Below are 21,576 nucleotides of genomic sequence, written 5' to 3'. Positions count from 1 at the left end.
CTGCTGCGCTATGGTCGGTGTTGATTACCGCCGGCATTGCCCTTTGTTGTATATATAAACGCAATGCCGAACACACAAAAAGTTTTCCTCCTCTGGTACTTGTGAGACGCGTGCAGAGAAAATTAAGCGATTGTGGGGGAGAGTAAACTTCTTTTATATTGTTCGCCGAAATTGCTCCGCTTGTTTTAGGAAAATTGCTCCGAAAGGGAAGGCCGAGGACGCGCAGCATCTGCTAGCGACAGGAGACACAGATCCTAAAAATTTAAGTCCATGAAATCAATAAAATATTAAACATAAATTTACCTTGTGAATTAACAAAATTAGCTTTCTTTCACAATTTTTCAACTTTAAGGTTGAAATTTGATTTAAATAAATGATTAATGGTTGTGTGATTTTTATTATTCAAGGTAAAATAAGTTTAAATCCAAGAAAAGAACACTTCTTCGACATTTGTAAATAAAAATAAAAAATTAATAAAAAAAATGTAGAATAAAGAGTTCAATTTTATGTTAAGTTAAATAATATCAGGAGAGTTATTTAATTATTTTGAAATAAATTTTTAAATTTTTTATGTTTTAAAAATTATAGAAATAAATTTTGAAGTTTTACTCAAAATAGAAATCAAGAAGAGTAATTTTTCTTATCATATGCTTGGCTTTTCCTATGGAAATTCACTTGTGTGCAAAAAAGTACAGAATGAAGGACGGCCTCTTTTATATTTATCAAATTGATGTGCGACCCAGAGCAGGTGACACGTGACATATCGCGCGGGAAAATTCTGCAGCCGGACGTATGGTGCTCTTCCCACAAAGAGCAATTACCGACTGCAAATTGCATTGCGCGGCGGAGAACGAGCTCGGAAATCTGGAATAATCGCGCGCCGGCCGCACATGTTGCTGTCGAGATCAATCAGCCAGCAAGCGAGCGAGCGAGCGATGCCACCCTATTTCACCCCAGAAAGCTTCCGATGCTGCCCAATCGGTCAGATGCACTTTGAGTCGGGCGTGAAACAATGCGACTAGTGAGGCCAACAATTGTTTATCAAACAGGGAAACAGGGAAAGTGAGAAAATGCACTCTTGATCAGTCAGAACCTTCTTGAAATTGGGTCTGGTATTGAAATGAATTCTTAAAAAATAAATGTTACGAAGAAATTGACACTTGAGGAGATGATCATGGAAATGAAGAGATCGGGCTTTACCTCGTTGCAGAAATTGTTAGCTTTAAAAATTTAATTTTTTCATGTTAAAATGGTTTTTTTTTAGTTTGCAGTTTTCTTGTATATTTCTTGCTCATGAAATAGGGTCGCAGACCGTGACCGAAACTGATAGTGCCGTTTGTTTTTGAATAAAAGCAATTTTCATAAAACGAGGAAAAGCCCGATCTCTTCATTTCCCAAGAATAAATTTTAATCCAATGTAGAGATAAATTAATTCTTATATCATTTAATATTCAAGAGCAACATATGAAAGACGTTTGAGTTGCAAAAATGACGTTTTATTTAACTTTAAATTCCAATTTTGAAATGAAATAGTTCAAATAAATAACTTTTTTTTTCTTTTAGTATTTTTTTATTAGCTTTTAAACATTAGCTTAAAATTTAGGATTTGATAATCAAATGTCGTTTTAATATATCTCAATTTTTAAATTCTTTGTGCCCAGCAGTTCATGAGGTGGTCACGGTTTGGATTGGCCTGACCAAGAGTGGGCCTGCTTCAGCCGCATTACGGCTCACAGCGTCCGAACAGCACAAAGCAATATGCGAGTAAGTGCAGCGAGGCGTCAGGTACCGTGTAATGTGTATCGTGTTTGTGCGCTTACAAGCATATTAGCTGAAACACACACGGCGAAAATCAACATGCAGGCCTCTCATTCAATTATTAGAAACAACACACCGGTCTAATTAAGCTGCAAACGCATCGCTAATGGACATTCGGAAAAATTTAATTGGAAACCTGAATTCGCCTTTGTTTGCGCGGCCGGAATGGAAATTTTCCCGCTTGTGTATCCAACAGAGAACATTGTCTCTGTTTGTTTTCCAAATATAAAAGACTAGAGCCAGCCAGACTTTGAAAAAAAAATGTGACCGCCGTCGCGCGAGTTATAATATTTCATAATGCTTGAATTTTATTGCGCACTGCATGGCGCGCAGTAAAAAAAGGATGCTGCAGCAATTACTTATCATTCTCTTGCCTCTTTTATAACTCGAACGCGAAATTGGGCGAAATAATAAAAAAAAAGGCAGCAGCGAGTGATGCTGCGGAGTATAAACACGACTTGTAAACTGTCTGGACCGCTTTTACGCCGCATGGAGATTAAAGGATTTTACAGCGTGAAAATAAAATGAGCGAAATAATGTTCTTTCACCTCAATTTCAGCGCTCGTCTCCAGCATTTTCATTGTTTTAGTGATGATTCATAATGTTTCTGGCACTAAAGTAATTACAAAACCCACTCACATCGGCAAGAAAATTCAAATTAAAATCGTGCTGAAATAATTTTTTTCAGAAATAAGTAGTTTTTTGCAGGTTGTTAGAATGGAAAGACGTTTTAATTAAATTTCTTTGTCCTCTCCAATAAATTAATATTTATTTTAGAAACTACAATAAATGAATTGCTGAAACAATTAACTAGCCTTTTTGTGGCATTTGTTTATTCCACGAGTTAATTAATTGAAAACAAGTGGGTTAATTGTCAAACAAATACGAATCATTTTTGAACTGAAGCGTGTAAAGTTCGATCATCAAAAATTAAAAGATTGCTGTTGAATTCAAATCGTAAATTTTTCAGCTTTTTACGGCAGAGTGAAAGTGGCAAACGGAAAAAGAGTGGCGAGCGTTTTGCAGCAATTTTTAAAAGCGCCGAAGTGAAAAGGGAAAAAAAGTGGCAAAAACGCAGCCCTGACGCTTTTGAATTTGAACGGGGGACGCATTTTTCTCTTTGGTCGGTTCGCGCGCGCACAGCACTTCACATTACATCACACGCCGGTGCGTTAAAATGCATTACAAGGCTAAAAAGTGAATTTACAACGGGCATTTTTCCTACTTAATGTATTCACACATTACCGTGGTTTCGCGTCTCGGCTCCAGCATGTATATTTATGGCGGGCAGTTGGCGAAGAAGATAACAAGCGTCGCGCGCTCTTTCTTTCTCTCTCTGCTTATCCGGCAAAATTATCACGTCCCACTGTGATCCTTTACAGCTTTGTCTTCGGGATCTTTTCTAAAAGGATTGACTCGCTTTTGCACTTACAGCACTCGAGCAAGTTTTGATCAGGCCCGCCGATAAGACTGCATTTATTGTCCTTTCTTTTTATCCATTTTGCGGCGAAAGGGTTAACAAGAACGAAAAAGTGCCGCGCGCTCTCCGGAATTGCCTCGACTATAAAAGTAAAAGCTTGTTGCGATGAAAACCATTTCTTCTTCTGATCAAAAAACGTTCCCGGCCATTTCGCATTGATTATTGATCGTTGAGGTCATTCGGTGCATATTTGCTTTCATACGGGCGACGGGGCCATTTTCGCACTTACGATTATTGTTATGACGTTCAATCCCCAAAGCCAGTTGCGGGAGAAGGGACACTCCATATTCATATCTGGTCTCGCCATCTCAATATTCCTCCGACTTTTGTATTTACCTTGTCCTAAGAAAATAAAACCCAAGATATAATACAAAAATCGTTATTCGTTCTCTGAGTGCCTTGGGCAAACACATCCAGCAGAATGGACCGAGAAGGGAAATCCTTACAAATTGCAAATCCAATTGGATTGCACACACAGCACGTGTAAAAGCATAAAAGGACGATTGAATCGAGTGCTTCAAACAGCTTGGCGCAATAACTTACATCTGTTGTCTTATCGGCAGTTTTCTTTCCGCTGCTCAAACTCTTATGTTAAACGGTTTGTTCTACGTGCTGCGTTCGAAAGGGTTCGTGCTGCAATTACGCGCGATGCACCGCCCGAGGGAAGCGTCAAATTATTGCAGCCGGGAAAAGTCGCGCGGAATTACAGAAGTCATCAAGCACGTTCTGCAGTGATGATGATAAACTGCAAGGCTAGAAAGAGAATTTTATGCTTCCGTTTGGAAAAAAACAAATAAGTGCAAAAAGGAATAGTTTTTGTATGCAGCTGCATGCAAACATTGGTGTATGTAGGTCTCGCGAAGCAGTTTATGGAGTTGCTGGGTTTATTGAAGTTGGTCGCACGCTGCCTTTGAGAGAGAGGATAATGGAGCTCGACGGCGATAGTTTCATTCTCTCGCTAGTGCGGATTGAAACAAAACTTTAGTCATAAACCTCAAATCGTTTATGTAAAAAAAAAGAAACAGCTTCCTTTTTCTTCTTTGAAACTTTTCCTGTGGGAAGATGTCTTTGAAAAAGAACGTGGACTTAAAATTAAAAAAGACGTATATTTAAAAAAAGTTTCATTCATTTTTGCATTTATATTGTATTTTATTGATTTAAAATTGAAAACTAGTTTTCCTATTCAAAACTGTTTTTTAATTAATTCCATAAAACAACATTAAAGCTTTTTTATGTTAAATTATTAAGTCTTTTTATAGTTTTTAGTCTAATTTAAAGGCCTAATTTCCTCTACTTTAAATAGTTTTCTTTTTCATTAATTTTTTATTTAAATTTTTAGGGTTCCGGAAATCAACTCCCGTTTTTAACCAGGGGGGATGTTATTTGTATATTTCTTTTTCAGGGAAAGGTATCAAAATGAGAGTAGCAAACATAGTTCTGATAAAAAAAAACATATGGTTAACAATACTCAGTAGAAATTGCAAAATTTCTAATGAATATTAATTTTCTAAACGTTATGTAAATTTATTTCTAACATTTCGTATCAAATTTACTTCACGGCGTTGAAATTGAAAAAGTCAAATTCACTGCTTTTTGGTTTCCATCTAAAAATAACCCTTCTATATGAATTTTAAAAAATAAGGCTGTCACTTCAAACGTGTTGCTGGCTCCATCTTTTAGCACGGCAATATCCAGCGCACGCTCTTTCTGCCGCCGAATTAATTTACGCGCGCACAGTCGTGTGTTTCTCTCTGTCAAATACACAGTTGTGGGACAAAGTGAGGCGGCGACAGAGACATCGCTGGCTCCGTTTCAACTCTCTGACTTTTTTTATTGGACGGCGTCTCGTTTTTCTCACCCAAGCCAGGGTAATGATGAAGGCGCATTCGTATATAAAGTAGCATCGAGCGCGGACGTACAAATGTTTTCTGGACGCCAGTCCGATGCCCATTAAGCGAATGTCTCTCTCGAAGTTCAACCACAAGCAGCATTAATTAATGGCCTTTGCTTGGTGATATATGGCGCTGCGCCGGATGATTTTGAGAAAAGATGCGCGCGACACACACAGAGAGAGTCACATTAAAGCCGAAAAGCAGCAGACGCGCGGATAAAGATTATGATTGATTGCGCTGGTTTGTTTACAGCTGTGTTTGTCTCGTTGTTTGCTTAGCCCGATGAGAGCAAAAAGTTGTTCCGGGTTTGACTCAAGGAAAGGGTTCAGTTCAAAGTTCTTTATACAATTTCAATTATAAGACAAAAATGTAAACTTTTTTCTATAGCTACATATTTTATATTATTTTTACATTATGAAAAATCTCTTTAATTCCATGATCATCTCCTGAAGTGTCAATTTCTTCAAAGAAATTTTTAAATTATTTTGATAATGAAAAAATATAGAATTTCTGGCAGACAAACTTCTACTAACGAGGAGCATCTGACACTGGAAAATAACTCCTAAACCATTTCCCATAAAGAGCAATGTAAATTTTTAATGTCCACTGACCTAATGATTTTATTTTTCTATTTTAATTGGGGTGATACGAACGTGATTTTCAGAAATTTTTATAGAGCCAATTTCAAGAAAAACATTATTTTAGAAAATTCCTATAATAGAAACATAAATTTTCAACAATTCAGCTCTTTCAATAAATAAAATTTTTCTTCCTGTGTCTTCTTGGAACTGCGACATCTACAAACCAATTCTAATGTAGAGGAAAATTACATCAAAATTGTTCGGGACGTTTTTTCCCCTAAATCTTGTCCTTAATAATTGATTTTCTTCTCAGAAATGTTATGATTTTAAAATAAAATTGAATAACGAGTCAAAATTCTCTAAATTCCCATCAATTTCCTCTTTCAAAAGGCAAAACTTTTGGGGTGTGAAATCCGACGTAATTACAGATGTGCAAGCTTTTGTGAATAATTCAAGTGGCAAAAGCGGAAAAGCTCATCGAGAGATGAAATAATTGCTAATGAGCTGAAATTTTCAGCCCAGATTTCGCATGTATTTGCACACGTAGGCTTATATATTTTTTTTCTCAAAAGGCACGTTTTTTACGCGCTCTTTCCTTTTTCCGCTTCGCACAATTCTTTTCATCACACCTTGCGCCTTCCGCGAGAGGAGAAAAATACCGTCTGCTTTCTTTCTCTTTGGAAAAAAGTACGGCATAATTTGCATTTAAAATACTTCTCGGGCTCTTATATAGAAATTTCCGACGAGCAAGGTGCGAGGCGCCGCGCGTTGTAAACAAAGCGATACAAAGGGAATAAAAAGACTAATAACTTTTGGCACCACAAGGGGCTATTATAATGAGTGGCCGGAAAGGCCTGCGTGCATGAATTATGGTAAAAGGATAATTTTTAACGAGGAATACGAGTGTGCCATGATTTATGTACGGCTTTTCATAAAAAAGAAGAAGAAGAAGAAGCGAGCTTCACACAGATGTGTGAGTGTTGAAGAATATATTATTTTCGGGCTCTTTTTACTCTCGTCGCTGGCAATATGACTGGCGACGAGAGCAGCGGCAGCCGAAAATGTATAAACGTTCTAATAAATCTTCCAGCGCTCGGCCTCCCGATGAATTTTTCACACTGCAACAGGCGCACACACTCATGCACATTTATTATTTTCGCGATTTTTCATACAACACGCACGAGAGACGAAATTGAATCAGCGCCGACTTTTGCTGTCAGTTATAAAAGCAATTTGATCAGAACATTTCTCAAAGTTTTCAAAAGAAACACTGTCCAGAAAAGAAATTGTTAAAATATCCTAAAATTTACTGTATGAAAAAACCGACAATCGAGGAGATGATCAAGGAAATGATCAAAGAGATCGGGCTTTTCCTCGTTGAAAAATTGTTTATAAAAAAAATAGCAAAAATAGTAAAAAAATTGCAATATTGAAATTTATGTAAATTATTATGTTAAAGTGTTTTTTGTTTTTTTTTCCTTATTTAAATTTTGTTTTTCTTGCTCATGAAATAGGTTCGCAAAACTGGGAGATCCTTAAAATTTGATTAAAATTTTAACTTTATCTTCCAAAAAACGAAAAAACTTAATTTTTTTGGGTGTTTTGCTCTCATTTAGTGTCATTTAGGCTTCAGACCAAAAATTTTTAATATTTCAGCGTTTAAAATTCATATTCTTCACAAGAGGCAAATTTTGCCCCACAAAAAAACGCGACGATGAAAAATAATATGAAAAATTTTAATTCCTACATAAACTATGTAATTCTGTCCTGGGTTATTAAATTAAGCAATTGTTTGTGTTCAATTAAATTATAATAAAACAAATATTTTGATTCAAGTCTCCAAATTTTGATTGATTAATTTATGAACCAAAATTTATTCCCAAACTTTGCAATTTAGAAAATCCAAATTGTATTTCAAGTTTAATGTGATGTAAATTTCATTCCAACTAGTTCCTGCACCTGCCGAGTTTTAATTGAAAATTACCATCAATTTCATTAGTCTTTGGAAGTATAAAAATAGACTTTGTTTTAAATAAGCGGTCTCGCATTCTCTTTGCCTTTCCTCTTAACTAAAATCCAATGAATATAAATTGAGCATTTGGCAAAAGTGACGGATAAAAAGTCTCATCTGGCCGTGCCGGGGTGTCTGTCTTTTAATCCACCCTCTCATTCTCCCGTTGAAAATAACTTATCTCCAGCAGCACGTCTCGGGGAGATTTATTTGCATCTCTACGCCGATATTATTGTTGCGGCTCCGCACCAAGGCGTGTCGAATAATCCCTTTCCACACACACAACGTGGAAAGAAGAAAAAGACGAAGCTAGAGCTCTGTGCAGACTCAAAGTCAGTCCTAATTTGCTGCCGGATTATTAAAATAAAAAGCAGCGCTCAGTGTGGCTTAAAATTCCACAGAGCAATTTCTCCCTATGAAGTTGGGGTGTTTCTTTCCCTCGGAAGGAAAAAAAAATACATAGACAGTTGGGAGAGAAGCTGGGTTTCATCTGCATTCGCACCCTCCGCGATAATAAAAGAGCATTCGGCACTCGCTAATAGCCCCCGGCTTATCTACGGGCCAGACGACGCAATTATCAGCCACCAGACCAAACAAATTTACACGCCCGGCCAGTGAAAGAGCAACACAGACGCCCACACTCGCGCACCCCATCAGACAGCAGAGCAGAGAAATTAAGACCCGAGAAGAAGAAGAAGCGAGCGCGGTAGTCTTTTCCAACCCCCTAATTGCTTTTTAATTAAATTTGGGCTGTTCGACGCTCATGGCACACGCTTTGCCCCGTCATTTAGTTTACAAAACACACCCCATAAGAGTGGGGTTGGTTGTGGAGACCAAAATTGTTTTTCGAAACTTGCAAAAGAGCCAAAATTACAGGCGAAGATTGTTCTCCTTTAAAAATTGGTTATTTTTGTTCCTCGAACAATGATGTGAAGAAAATTGCTTGTAACAATAAAATTACAGAAAATTTTCGGAATCAGCTACGAAAAATTGTTAAAGATTCCCAAAAATCAGATAAAGCTCTTAATATACTAATATGAATTATGAAAAAAGGCTCATACAGATTGTTTTCAGGAGTCTCTGAAAAACATTGTTACGTAATTTATCATAATAACCTGGCAGAAATTCTTTAAGACCAATGAATGGTTCAAAAGTTTATATTTTGCGATGTTATTTGGAAATATTTTGGATTGATTTATCAAGACGCTCATATTGATGAAAAAGTTTAAACTTCAACTTGGAATTATTTGTAAATTGGCATCCATATGGGTCGTGATAGAAAATAATAATTAATTATAATATAGAGCAATGTAAATGAAGTAATTTTTTTACTATTATATCAATTCTGTTGTTTCTGTTGTTTGAATGAATCGACAGAACTAATTTATTTATGTAAATTTTAATATCAGAGCAATGTAAATCATGATTCAATTATGCTGTCACGACAAGTTGACGAAAATATGAAAGAAATTACACTGTGAAAGAATTTTTCAAAGGAATTTTTATCTAAAAGTAAAACCATTTTGGACCTTAATTGCGTTCTTTTTGCAATGATTCAAAGATATATATTTTAAAAAGGACAACTTATTTGTACGATTTTCGTTTTTTTATTTAAATATTTCCCTTTAAACTTTTTACACTTCATAGCATTTCGCTAGAAATATTATCTTTTTTAAATAATTTCAAATATAAACTGCAAGTATAATTTACTTTAAATTTCAAAATTTCTCAATTTAATTAATTTTCCTCGTCTTACCTGTTAGGACGAGCTGACAGGCCAAAATCCTGGCTGGAGACAGCATGGTTGATGGCGAACCGGCGGCGCACTGCTTCGCGGGTCCCAAATCAACTGCAAAGTTTTTGGCAGATCAATTCGCTTGACGCACTCGCACTGCCCGACACACCGAACCACCGAGACACAAAAGCGCGATGCAAGCAAAATCCGAAACGCGAAACTGCTGGAATGTCTTCTCGTTGAGTGGAATGCGAGGAACTGTTGCTGCTGCGAGGGTCGTGCGGATGGTGCGGCTGTCGGCGACCAACTGAAGACCGAAGGCGGCTCAGGCGGCTGAGCGGGCAGCAGGGGCGCTGGCGGCCGGTCGCGGGCACAGCGCGCAGCCTCCTCCGCGCGCCACACAAAACTACCTGTCGCTCAGCTCCGCGCGTCGTATGCGCCGCCGCGTGCAGCCCCCGAAGATCGCAACAGTGTCTGCAGCGTTTGTACATTTTAGATGCAGGTGCCTCATGCCCAAATGGGATTTGCATTCATTTGTGTCGAATGTGCACGCTCGGGGAAAATACATTTTTTTTTCGTCAAACGCCGGTCCAAGTTTTTGTGCGCAGCACGCACGGCGCGTTCCAGTTCGGCAGTTGCCGCTTTTTACACCTTTTTTTCCCATTCAGGCGGCGGCGGTAATTTTTCATCCGTGACAGGGTGCGTTTATGATTGTGCGGTTGTAGAAATCTCTTTTAATCAAAAGCGAGTTTTATCTCTGCGATCTCTTTTATTGTTATGGTTTAAATAATACTGTTAAAAAATTGAAGTTTTTTAAATTTACATTAAGTTCAATTTTAAAATGAATCTTTTGGCGCTTCGAGTCATTCTGAATTAAATTTAATAATATGATTCTATTTGTTTACTCTCACAATTAATACTACTTAAATTTTTTTTGATGTCTTTTTTGCACATTTTCTCATTAAAATTGAATTTTTGTTTATTTTGCTTCAAAATATTCTTGTAAAAATTTCTAGCAAATGAATTTTTATATTATACTTAAAAATAACTTAACCGGCATTCAAGTAACATAATATTAGCCTTTTAGGCTTTTTTTAAAGACTTGATAAACATTTATTAAATATTACAGTTTCCATAACTTATTCAAATAGAAATTTAACGTAGCAATTAATATGAAACTGTGAGAATAACTTATAATTACAAATTAAAGATTCCATCCTCAAAAATAATCATTTATATAAGGAGAAAATGAATTTTAACCCCTTTAGTATTGAAGGTTAAAATAAATTTTAAAAAATTATATAATATGATAGTAATTTGTATCACTTAAAAAAATAAAACTACATTTTTCAATCATTCATGTATTTTTAATGTAATCGTGAAGACCTTGTTATAATAAACATAAAAACTATTAAATGAGTTAAATAGCTTTAAATAGTAAATGAGTGAACAGGCTTTTAGGTTCAAAAAAGTTAAAATGAATAACCCGTGTTACTATAGGCTATAGATTCTACAATGATTGCTTTAGTTTTAAAAATAAAATAAAAATATTTTTCTTTATTTTTATTAAAATAAAGCCCCCGAACAAGGGTCAGGTTGGTTGGGAAGCACAAATGTGCTAAAAGGGTGCTTGACTTTGGCAAGAGACCGACCCAGTAGTCGAATAAGCTCACGGGTGCCATAAGCAAAAAATAAAAATTAAATATTTTAAAAATCTTCTTACTATCAATTAGTTTCAAGAATAGTTGTGCTTCCAAAACTAATACAATATTGATTTGTAGACAGGTATACATCTTTTAAGAAAGCTTAAAAAAACTCTATGAAAAAGCTTACAATTATTTTATGTCTGTGTAGTATTTTATGAGTTAATAATATATATAAAATTTGATTTCTGTAAATTATGGTAATTTGTACACTTATACAACACAGGCGTTGTGGGTCAAGAATAAATATATAGCCATGCGCAGATGCGACCACACGGTATTCGAATTAAGCCTAGCCACATTACCATAAAATGAAGCTTCTCAACATTAATCTCATTTCCATAATTTATCCATTCACACAAAAAATACTTAACATAAAAACACAAAATTCGTTGAATTTGGCACTTTTTGAAATTTGCTTTGAAGTTTTTTCTCCGAATCTTTTGTAAATATTTTGATCGTTGTTCTAAATACCACAGAACGGTGGGATTTTGTTTTTCTCGTATATACAACGAAAAATATATATCAAGCCCTCGGGCACATCGAAGCGCACGATAAATAAATTACAAACTTGTTGTCAACCGGCGGACGGATGGACGCGGGCCAGCAGGCGGGCCGAGCGAGACCACTGGGCATGCAGCACTTTTGAATGTAAAATTTAGCAGGCAAAGGAAGGGTTGCTGCTGCATGGTTCCGCAAAATATTATGGACACGAGCTGCCTTTGCGAATAGACATGCTGCACGTAATTGCGCAAAAGTGAAGAGCTGCATGGACGGACGGACACATTCGTCACTCGCTCTCTGTAAAAGTTTAATTAACGAGCGTCACAAAAACTGGCGAGCAGCTCAAGAGTCAAACGAAGAATATGAAATTTAATACAGGGTGCTTACTTATTTTTTTTTCGATCTTTAATGTATGTGCGAGTTGATAAATTTCTAAGTTTATTACTGCAAGGAACGCATGAGACGTTTGACATTATATTTAATTGAAACTGCGTCACATTAAGACTTTGATTTTTGTTTAGAGCATCACAAAACATTTATGAAAATCTACAATAGTTTGCTTCAATCTATTAATTTGGATCTACACTGATAAGGCTGATTAATAAAGGTACTTTTCAAATATATGTCATATTTTAAAATAAAAATACAATTTGTTCATGCAATGATTGTACAGAACACAAACTACAGGACCAGTTCAATTTAATGAAATTGAATAATTAATAAAGAGGTGAAAACAATCTTTATTATTAAAGTGAAATAACTTTAATTCTGAGATAAGAAATTCAAATCACAAAACCACCCATTTCCAGGAAAACAAATAGGATTAAAAGCTTGAAATAAAAATAATATTTTGAAAAAAATCTTTATTAAATATATATAAATAAAAAGAATAATAAATATAAGTTTGCATATTATTTGTAAACTTAATTTTTAAAGTTTTAGAAGATATACTTCCATTTGAAAGTTCTAGAGAGCTAATGTTAGGTTCTGGTACTAATTTTTTTTTCTTTCTAAAAACTACCCTCGTGCTGTCGCAAAAGGGGGAAAAAGCTCGTTCGAAATTTTGGCTCTTGTCGGTTTGCGATAAAATCGCGGACCGAACAAAGCAGCTAATTAACGCACAAGATTTATTATATTTAAGTTAGTGACAGAATTTCGCTACCGGGGCTAAAAATAATGAGACCACGCCCATCTCATAACACAAAAACGCGGAGAGACGCACAACAATAATGTATAATAGCCTTTTCGGACCTTGTATATGAATATATTTTTAAAGTCGGGCGCGCACGCCGCGGCTCACGCTAATTTATACATCAGGACGCGAGGAATTTTATCGCATTAAAAATTTATTCATGCAAATTCGTCGTCGTCGTTCGTTGACGGTATAGCTCGGAATGAAAAGGCATCGGTGGATTTGCATAAAAATATAATTTATTTCCCAGAGAGCACGATGCCTTTTTTCTACAAATCGCGGCTCCGTGTGTTTATGTATGACTGAAGTGGCTGTTCAGCCAGCGAGACATGAATTAATATACGAAAAGTTTGAAAATATATCAATACACTAAAGCAGTTTCACTCTGTATAATATATAAAAAAGTAAGCATGTATGTTGCAATAAATTCATATCGTGTTCGACATATAAAAGATTCATGCAAGCAAATGATTGGGAAAGCAGGAAATATTTATGAAATACACGACACGAAAAACTTATTTGAAACATGTACTGATACCGACATTGAAAAATAAACTTGGTTAAACAAAACCTCATAACACAAAAAATGCTGCAAAAACAAATCGTAGAAAGTGAGTTTGAAATATAGGAACTTGTCAACTAAATGTTTGTGTTCTAACTAAGTCTAAGTCACACAAATTATTGATATGGAAATTGTGAAACGCTTTAAAAAAATCCAAATTAAAATTGATAATTGATAAATCAAAATGAGATTAATTTGTCCTATATCTGAAAATAAAATTGAATATACATGAAAAATAATTATTCTTAACTTAAACGTATGCGACACATTCATTGCACAAAAAAATTATAAAATATCAAACTACTTGGATAATTCTAATATTGTCCCGGTTTTATACCATCCAAAACCTAGAGATTAAAGTTCTTCTAACTTATCATTTAAAACTTTTTTTTAATCTGCTATTATGAATGAAATAAGCAACAAATATTAGTTTGCAAAATTATCTTTATTAATATATCGCAGAGGCAATCGCTTTCCATATTAATAAATAAATCAATAGCCGCGATATTAATTTAAGAAAATTAAAATCTGATATTCAGAGCAATTCCTAACATGTCTTTCAATTTTAAATTACATAATAAATAACTATATAATAAGTTTAGCACAACTAAAAACTTCCAATAAGAAAAGAAAACATGGTAATTTTAAAACATATTTTTGTACCCTACTTTTTCAGAAAATTGCTTAAACCACCTCAAATAAGTTGTAAATTTAATCACCATTAATTCAGATCAACGGCTGCTTTTTCGCTTTATAAATTGGCTTTAAATATAATTTAGTAACAAACACCATCCTAATGCTGCTGGATTACCAAGGGTTCCACCTGCTCTCAGTCACGTATGGATGTGCAGGGGGTTAATTTTACAGAGTTGCCTTCAGCTTCAAACGAAATTAGGGCGACTTAGCGACCCAAGTTGCTTTGTATGAGTATAAATTTGGCCATCAGCGCGGCGTGGAAAGGAACAGTGTCACTCAATGATAGGCTGCAGTTCGGCACCGCATGTGTCCCGCCGCCTGTCACCCCCTGGCTGGAAACTCACCCCGAAATACCCCCCGGCGTTTTAATATTGGCTTCGGCGGCACAGCAGCCATGCTGGCCCTCTAGACTATTACTTACGGAACTCGCCATATATCGCGTTGATTGAAACCGCCACCATAATAAAACTGTAGGACTGCGCGAGAGGTGACGCGCAATATTATGTCAGCAGCCAGCTCTAAATAAGGGCTGCCTTTTATTCTTCTGCCAGCTACTTTTTGGCCCTTTCACCCCTCACAAAAAGCAGAGTCTCTCCTTTGTCTCTACTTTTGCTTTCTTTTCAAATTGAGAGGTGCCGTGCTTATTTTTCATGCCCTGAAAAGTGCAATACAAAAACGGCTGATGGAAAATTAGCCTCTAAGAATCTATTTAATTATCAGCGAACCTGCCAAGAAAAACATCAGGATTATCAGTTTTCAGCATCAATGGAAGGTTAGCTAATAATATTTATTTTAAGCGAGAAAGATCTAATTAAACTAATTTATATTGATTTTTTCTTGTTCAACAATATAATTGATGCGTTAAATATTCAAAATTTAATTTTCCACAAATCCTCCGTAGATTGTAGTTAATCATATGTTATATAGCTAATATATTTTGAATGTAACACAAAATGTACATAAATATATTTATTTTCAAACAATTTAAAATGATCACTTTCATTATTACGCCCAGCTTAACAGTTAACAAAAAGGGCTAGTTTAAAATATTTCAAATTTATAATTAAAATAAAAAATTATTATTTACAAATATAAAATCGAAAAATATGTATTTTAAATAAAAATAATTTCATTATAATTATTATTATAAGTTTTTAGATTGGATTAAAAAAACAGCAGTTTTTTTTTACAAAAAAAATCTTAAGAATTTACGAGAATTTTCTTATAAGGCACTTAATCTAATAGATTATTAAAAAAAAAATTGAAACAAAATACAAGATTATCAGTGCAACCAAAACAAAACCTCAGCTTCTAGTTGAAGTCAAAGTATCCATGCTAAAAATGTTTCAATGTTGGTTTGGGAAGGAGGAATGTAAGATTTTTTTCTAATGTGTCCGTGTTTACAGTGACCGATTTCGCATGTCCCGAGGCACGAAACGAGTTAAAAGCCCCAAAACCATAAAAGTATAGAAGCATGGCATGACCAGATGTGGCGGCCACCGTTTTTCTGTTATTTTTTTACTCTCCACGCTCCTTCTCAATATTCTTATTAGATTCTTCTCGGAGGCAATTATGTTCATCAACGCAGTAAAAGTGCGGCAGAGAGACGAGCTAATCGCATGCTTTGGAGGCCTCGAGGAGTCACTGGCCCGTGGGAAAAATACTGCGGGTAATTTTTTTTTTTTCGAATTTAGTAATTAATTTTTACAACTGTTCGCGGGTTCAAATGTGTGGATTCCGATCGGAGTAGGTAATGCAATTTTCATGTTAATTGTCGAGTGACGTGCGGTCGCTGATTGAAATTATTTCCCCGCGCAATGTAAAATAAATGTGGTGAGAGGTGAATTGAAAGGTGCGCTGAAATATACAGGTGACATACTTTCCACATCACCCCGGCGCAATTATTAATGACCAGAGTCGACGAACACAGGGCACGGACCGGGCCTTTCCGTCTACCATCGCCGCAGGCACTTCCAACTCTTGACAAGGCGCGCTGTGAAAAAATTCATAATGCACTCTGTCCACACTCGACGATTTTCCATTCAGTGGCCCTTTTTCAACTGTTGGCAGAATTAATCACAATTTTATTAGTTCGCCTGCAAAGGGCACTTCAATAATGCGGGCACAAAAGTTTTCCCTGTGTTTCCCTTTTTGTGTGAGACGATTTTGTCCTCGGCTTGAATTGAATAGAGCCGCAGAGCGTAAGAAATTTTTGGATTGATATTAATTAGCAGTGTATTTTTACAAGTACAAAAAATTCATATTTATTTAAACCTGTGATTTAATGTTCAATCATTTAGTAATTTTTTAAGCTGCAAATAGCTGTAAGATGAATTTGAAAAGAAAGAGAATTAACTTCTTTTATTAAAATACAAGAAACAGACAAATTATTTATAAAATTGATAAAATATTAAAACAAATCTAAAACTTGTTGCTGTGCAGAACTGAATAAAAAAGTATAAAAGCACAAATTTAACATATTCATTAAATTATTTACAATTAATTCTTAAATTATTTTCAATATTTTCTATCATAAATTAATTATAATAAATTATAAAGCATTGAGATGAATTTAACATATTTTTTTAATTTAGCATACATAGTAAAATATTTAGTTTCAACTCAATGATTCAGGCAATGCTATTGCTTCACTCATGCTGAGTACTCTGTTCTTGAAAAACTCTCAATCCAACGACACATTTGATGAGTTACAAGAAGAGAGTTAAAATAAAAACTAACCTTTTTTTATTTAACAAGTAATATTTTCTGGATTTTTACTTAAAGTGTTTGAATTAGGGCAAGCTAAATTTTCTAAAACTGTATTGTTCAAAAGGCCAGAGATTCTCAGTCAAATATTAAAAATGTATCGAAGCATCTGGTCAAATTAATTTTGAAGTATCATTTCGTATTATGTCACGTACTTTGTCCCCAATAGCAACAAAAAATTTTTAACTGCAAATCAAGGTCCTTTCATCTAAACAATTAGAGCAAATTTTGATTGTTGCAAAGCGTGCTGATTTAATCTTGATTAGGTTAAAATTTTCTTGTACCCAATCTTAGAGATAAAAAATACAATCAAATCGAGTTTTTTTTCCATCAATTTAGCAAAAATTTGCTTTATTATTATATATAATAAATAATTATTTAATTTATTCATTTGTTGCAATAAACCCCCCTAAATGTTCTGAACAGTTCTGAATTTGTTCTATTCAGTTCTATTTTTAATATCATGAGCTATATCTTAAAATTTCATGAAAGATTGTTTTATTAAATGAATTTAACAAAAACATTTTTACCACCTTCACATTGTGCGGTCTGAATGCATTTTACCTTGCACGAAAAAGGCGAGCGATCTTGTTTGTGAATCACCACCGCCCCACTCACTAATGCATCCGTCAGAGGTGGCCCTTTTTTAATGCAATAGAGCGCCAATATAGTAGGATAGGGCGGCCCACAAAACAACGTTTATCCATTTCTTTTACAACTTGCGGCGGCGGCGGCACCTGCGATGAGTGAGTGAATTTCGGTCTCGTGCGCGCGCGAGTAAAATTTCATATATAAAAAGCGCAGATGCAAGATAAAGATAGAAATATAGACGAGCTGCCAAAAAGCGCCCGAGGCCATATCTGCCGACGCGCATAAGGTAACACAATACTTTTAACAAAGTGCTTTTCCCGCCGCGTCGTGATTTCGCCGAGACACTTACACCATTATATCGCTTTTCACCCGCTCATTTACTAGTCCGCACCAATCTACACGCTTTTTTTATGAAAATTTCACGATCGATCTCTCGGCTCTCACGAGGTCGACTGCAGAAGCAACATATACGAAAAATCTCGCGCAGAGAAAGAATTAAAGGTGTGATTACAATCGGTAAAATGTATCGTAATTGGCCACAGACAGGCTCTTCCTGGAAAGAAATTAGTTGGCTGCTGACCCCGTTGAAAAGCGTGGTCAAGTATCTACTTTAATTGGCAAGTTTCACGTAATAAGGGCGGCATCGTCACTATTTACTGTTAAAATTGTGATTATTAAAAAAAAATAGTTTCGCAGCGGTTTTGAAATTTAATTTATACAATTATTATTTAGTTTTTAGTAAAATTTTACCTATTGAAGTTTATTTCCTGGAATTTAACCTCGAATAAGCTAATTGCATGACTGTGTTCCTTGTAAGATTAGATCGAAATTTAAATTTTGGAAATCTACCAAGATCAAAATTTAATGTTTATTTGCAAAATTCTTGCTTGTGGGAGAGCATTTTTGTCTAAAGCTAGCTGTTTTCCTGCAACAATTGGTTTTCGCAACAGAGTTAATATTCAAAGTTGTAGCTTTTGTCCAGGTTGGATTTCAAGGAACAGTGAATACGAACTTCTTATTAATAAGAAGAATGAAAAACGAGGAAAAACAGACCCTAAATTTCGTAAAAATCCTTTTGTTTCTAGGAACACCAGCACGTTGCTTTTGTAGCCGTTTGCCCTGTTTTTTTTTCAGCCTGAAGCTAGGTTTCAACTTTTCAAGAGTTATATTAATTTTCTTTGTTAAAAATGATACCAAATTAATGAAATAAAAGTAATATTTTCATAGTTTTACTCACTCTGGCCTAAAAATCACCTTAAAATATAAAAATTAAAAAAAGGAGTTACAATTCTATTTTTTCACCGAAATTACCCCAAACCCAAACCCAAATGTTCTATTTTAAGGGTGAATCAACTAAATTGGCACTATAAATTTACACAATTTACCAAACTTCATGCTAACGTTTAAAATCAAAATGTAAAAAAATGTGTTTAAAATAATAATTTCAAAGAATGGGTGTTCTATAGCCGATGAAACTGCTTAATTGAGTTGAAAGTCGGTGTTGTTTTGTGTAGTTTGTGTGCGACGTGCGACCAACACGTGCATAATGCATTCACCATGACGTGCAAAAGTTAAAACGGCTGAATGGCATTTGATGATGCTCGGCGCTTTTGCCCATTTGCATGCAACTTTGGCCGCAACTCAGTGCAAATTGCACAACAAACCAAGCACCATAATTGCATTAATTGCAACTTTCAGTACATAAATATGAATGTCTAGTGCATGACACGGTGAATATATTGCTCGTGTCGTTCGCCGATGAAAATTCGATTACCCACGACTGCTCAGCACCGAGAAGTAATTAAATTCGGCAATGACAAGCGATACACACAGTTTGAATCTGGTCGAGGGCTGCTCCTGATCACAACGCACATCACTTGCACTCTCGGCAGCTTGCATGTAGCACCGCACGTGTAATTCGATATGTTCGCATATAATAAGCGGCGCCGGTTGTGTAATGATGGATATGCGAGGCGAGCCGGCCGCGCTAGCTCATGTGGCAAAATTGTGTTTCGGCCATCAAATTGGATGGGTTTTGATTCCACATGCGGCACCCCGCTGTATCATAAAGCAGGTGATTTCATCAGAGATAAACTCTCGCATCGTATTGTTGTATGGAAATTATTGCATATTTGACGTGAGATCTCGTAATATATTTTACATCTCTTTATTGAATGGTTTTGTAGAGAGAGGCCGCTTTAATACTTTTTTTTATCAAATGGACAGTTGAGATGGCTTTAAATTATGATTTTTCACGTTTTATTTTATTTATAATTAATTAAAAATGACTGATTTTCTAATTATTACCTCTTTAAGATATGGATATTTTATGAGACTTGTTTTATTTTTTTACTTTATTAATTAGACAAGTTTTTGCATATTATTAATATAATTGATCTTTATTGACTTATAGTGCTTTGAGAATTTTAATATTTTACTCTTTTATTTTTGCTATGTGTGTATTATTTGATGATTGAGATTATGCAAAGCAATCTTCATTAGTAAATCAAACTCACCAAAGAGAACAGTAGCTACTGAAACCTCATGAATAACCAGTTTGGTCTTATTATTTATTATTCCTTCATTATCAGTAGCATTACATTTAAAAATATAATTATTGTTAAATGCTATATTGATACTTGAACAACCAACACAATATAATTGACTTGTTTTTTTACTAGTTTGTATAGAAATAAAAATTAAAAAATTTAATAATATTATTAACGTTAATTAATTTAAAAAGTTAATAGTTTAATAAAACATTTGAAAAAACATATTAGAAAAAAATTGATTTTATAACAAATTTAACTGTATTATTTTTATGACAATATAAAACTATTAACTTTTGCATTTTATATTTCGTATTTTTCTATTGATAATGTAAACAAAAATTTATTTGCCTAATCAAAATAAGTAACACATAAAAATTTCCAGATGGAGATATATTTTTATTTTGCTATGAAAAATCCAATTGTTTAGCGTAGACAGAAAAAAATGCTTTGTTTTTCTGAGTGTACTTGATTCTCTTTCTAGCAGTCAACAAATCATCTTGTACTGAGAACTGAGATTTGTCATTTTTCCGCTCGTCGGCGACACACAAAGCAAACAAATGACACAAAGAGCGTATGTTATGTATTCCGCATAAAATAATCTTTGCTTCTGCACACGCCAGCAAGTATATCCAGTCAGTTTTGCATGCACATTGCATTTCTCTGTGTCGCTTGCACACACTGCTACTGTTCAATATATTAAATATTATGAAAGCTGCAGCTTGGTCTGGACCACATTGGTGTCGCATTTTTCCGACGAAACAAATACATATTATAGTACACAGCAGACTCTGCTCGCACAGACACCAATAATAATAATAATAAATATGAATGTGCTTCGGACGTCACAGCAATTCTGCATGTAGCGTACATAACATGAATATGTACGTTTTAACTAAAGGGATCAGATTTATAGCTGATCTTTTCAGGATCCAAAATAGAAAATATTTGACTATTTCAGTATATTTGGAGTTTTCCAGCAATTTTTTTTTGCCTAAGTCGGATGGTTAACTTTTTAAACCTGCCATGTTTCTACTTTTCTTAATTCGACGAAAAATTACATTTTTTTTTTCAACTTTCAGCAACTTATGGCTTTAATATTTCTGAGATTTTTTAAGTATTCCAGATATTATAATTTTTCCATAAATTAGAGGTCTCATTTTTTAGAGAATTAACTTTATTTTATTTCATCTATTACCTTTAAATAAAGATAGTTGATTTAGGTTGACTTGGGTTGTCACTTGACTCTAAAATTTCGCATTCTGGAGCTGTAAAGCCCACAAAAAATAGCCCGAAAACTATCATTCTCCTCCCTGAAAAGTAATAACTTGCAACGTTTGAATTTGCAGTGCGCCGTAGCTGCGCATAATATGGACGGGGAGTTATTTGTGTTGGGCTGTGTGTGTGGAGTACACGCGGCATAGTCCCCGGCACAAAAGGCAAAAAAATGAACAAAGAGAGCTTTGCGAGCTGTCAGAATGGCATAATGCTAAATA

The 21,576-nt window shown here is 34.9% G+C and overlaps 1 protein-coding gene across 2 annotated transcripts in view; it reads right to left on the bottom strand.

Annotated features, from left to right (window-relative positions):
* LOC132201634 (neural cell adhesion molecule 2) overlaps window positions 1–9,811 on the bottom strand; it is a 211,851-nt gene extending 202,040 nt beyond the window's left edge. For both annotated transcript variants that reach the window (XM_059627941.1, XM_059627942.1), the window contains exon 1: window positions 9,539–9,811. In XM_059627941.1, coding sequence (XP_059483924.1) covers window positions 9,539–9,584 — 46 coding nt within the window. In that variant the 5' untranslated portion in view covers window positions 9,585–9,811. The remainder of the gene's footprint in view (window positions 1–9,538) is intronic.
* Window positions 9,812–21,576: the final 11,765 nt, after the last annotated feature.

This window comes from Neocloeon triangulifer, unplaced genomic scaffold, assembly GCF_031216515.1.
Source record: "Neocloeon triangulifer isolate White Clay Creek 2 clone unplaced genomic scaffold, ASM3121651v1 ptg000014l, whole genome shotgun sequence".
Taxonomy (NCBI): domain Eukaryota; kingdom Metazoa; phylum Arthropoda; class Insecta; order Ephemeroptera; family Baetidae; genus Neocloeon; species Neocloeon triangulifer.
The sequence above is the reverse complement of the archived record's forward strand: the minus strand, read 5'-3'. Positions and strand labels throughout refer to the sequence as shown.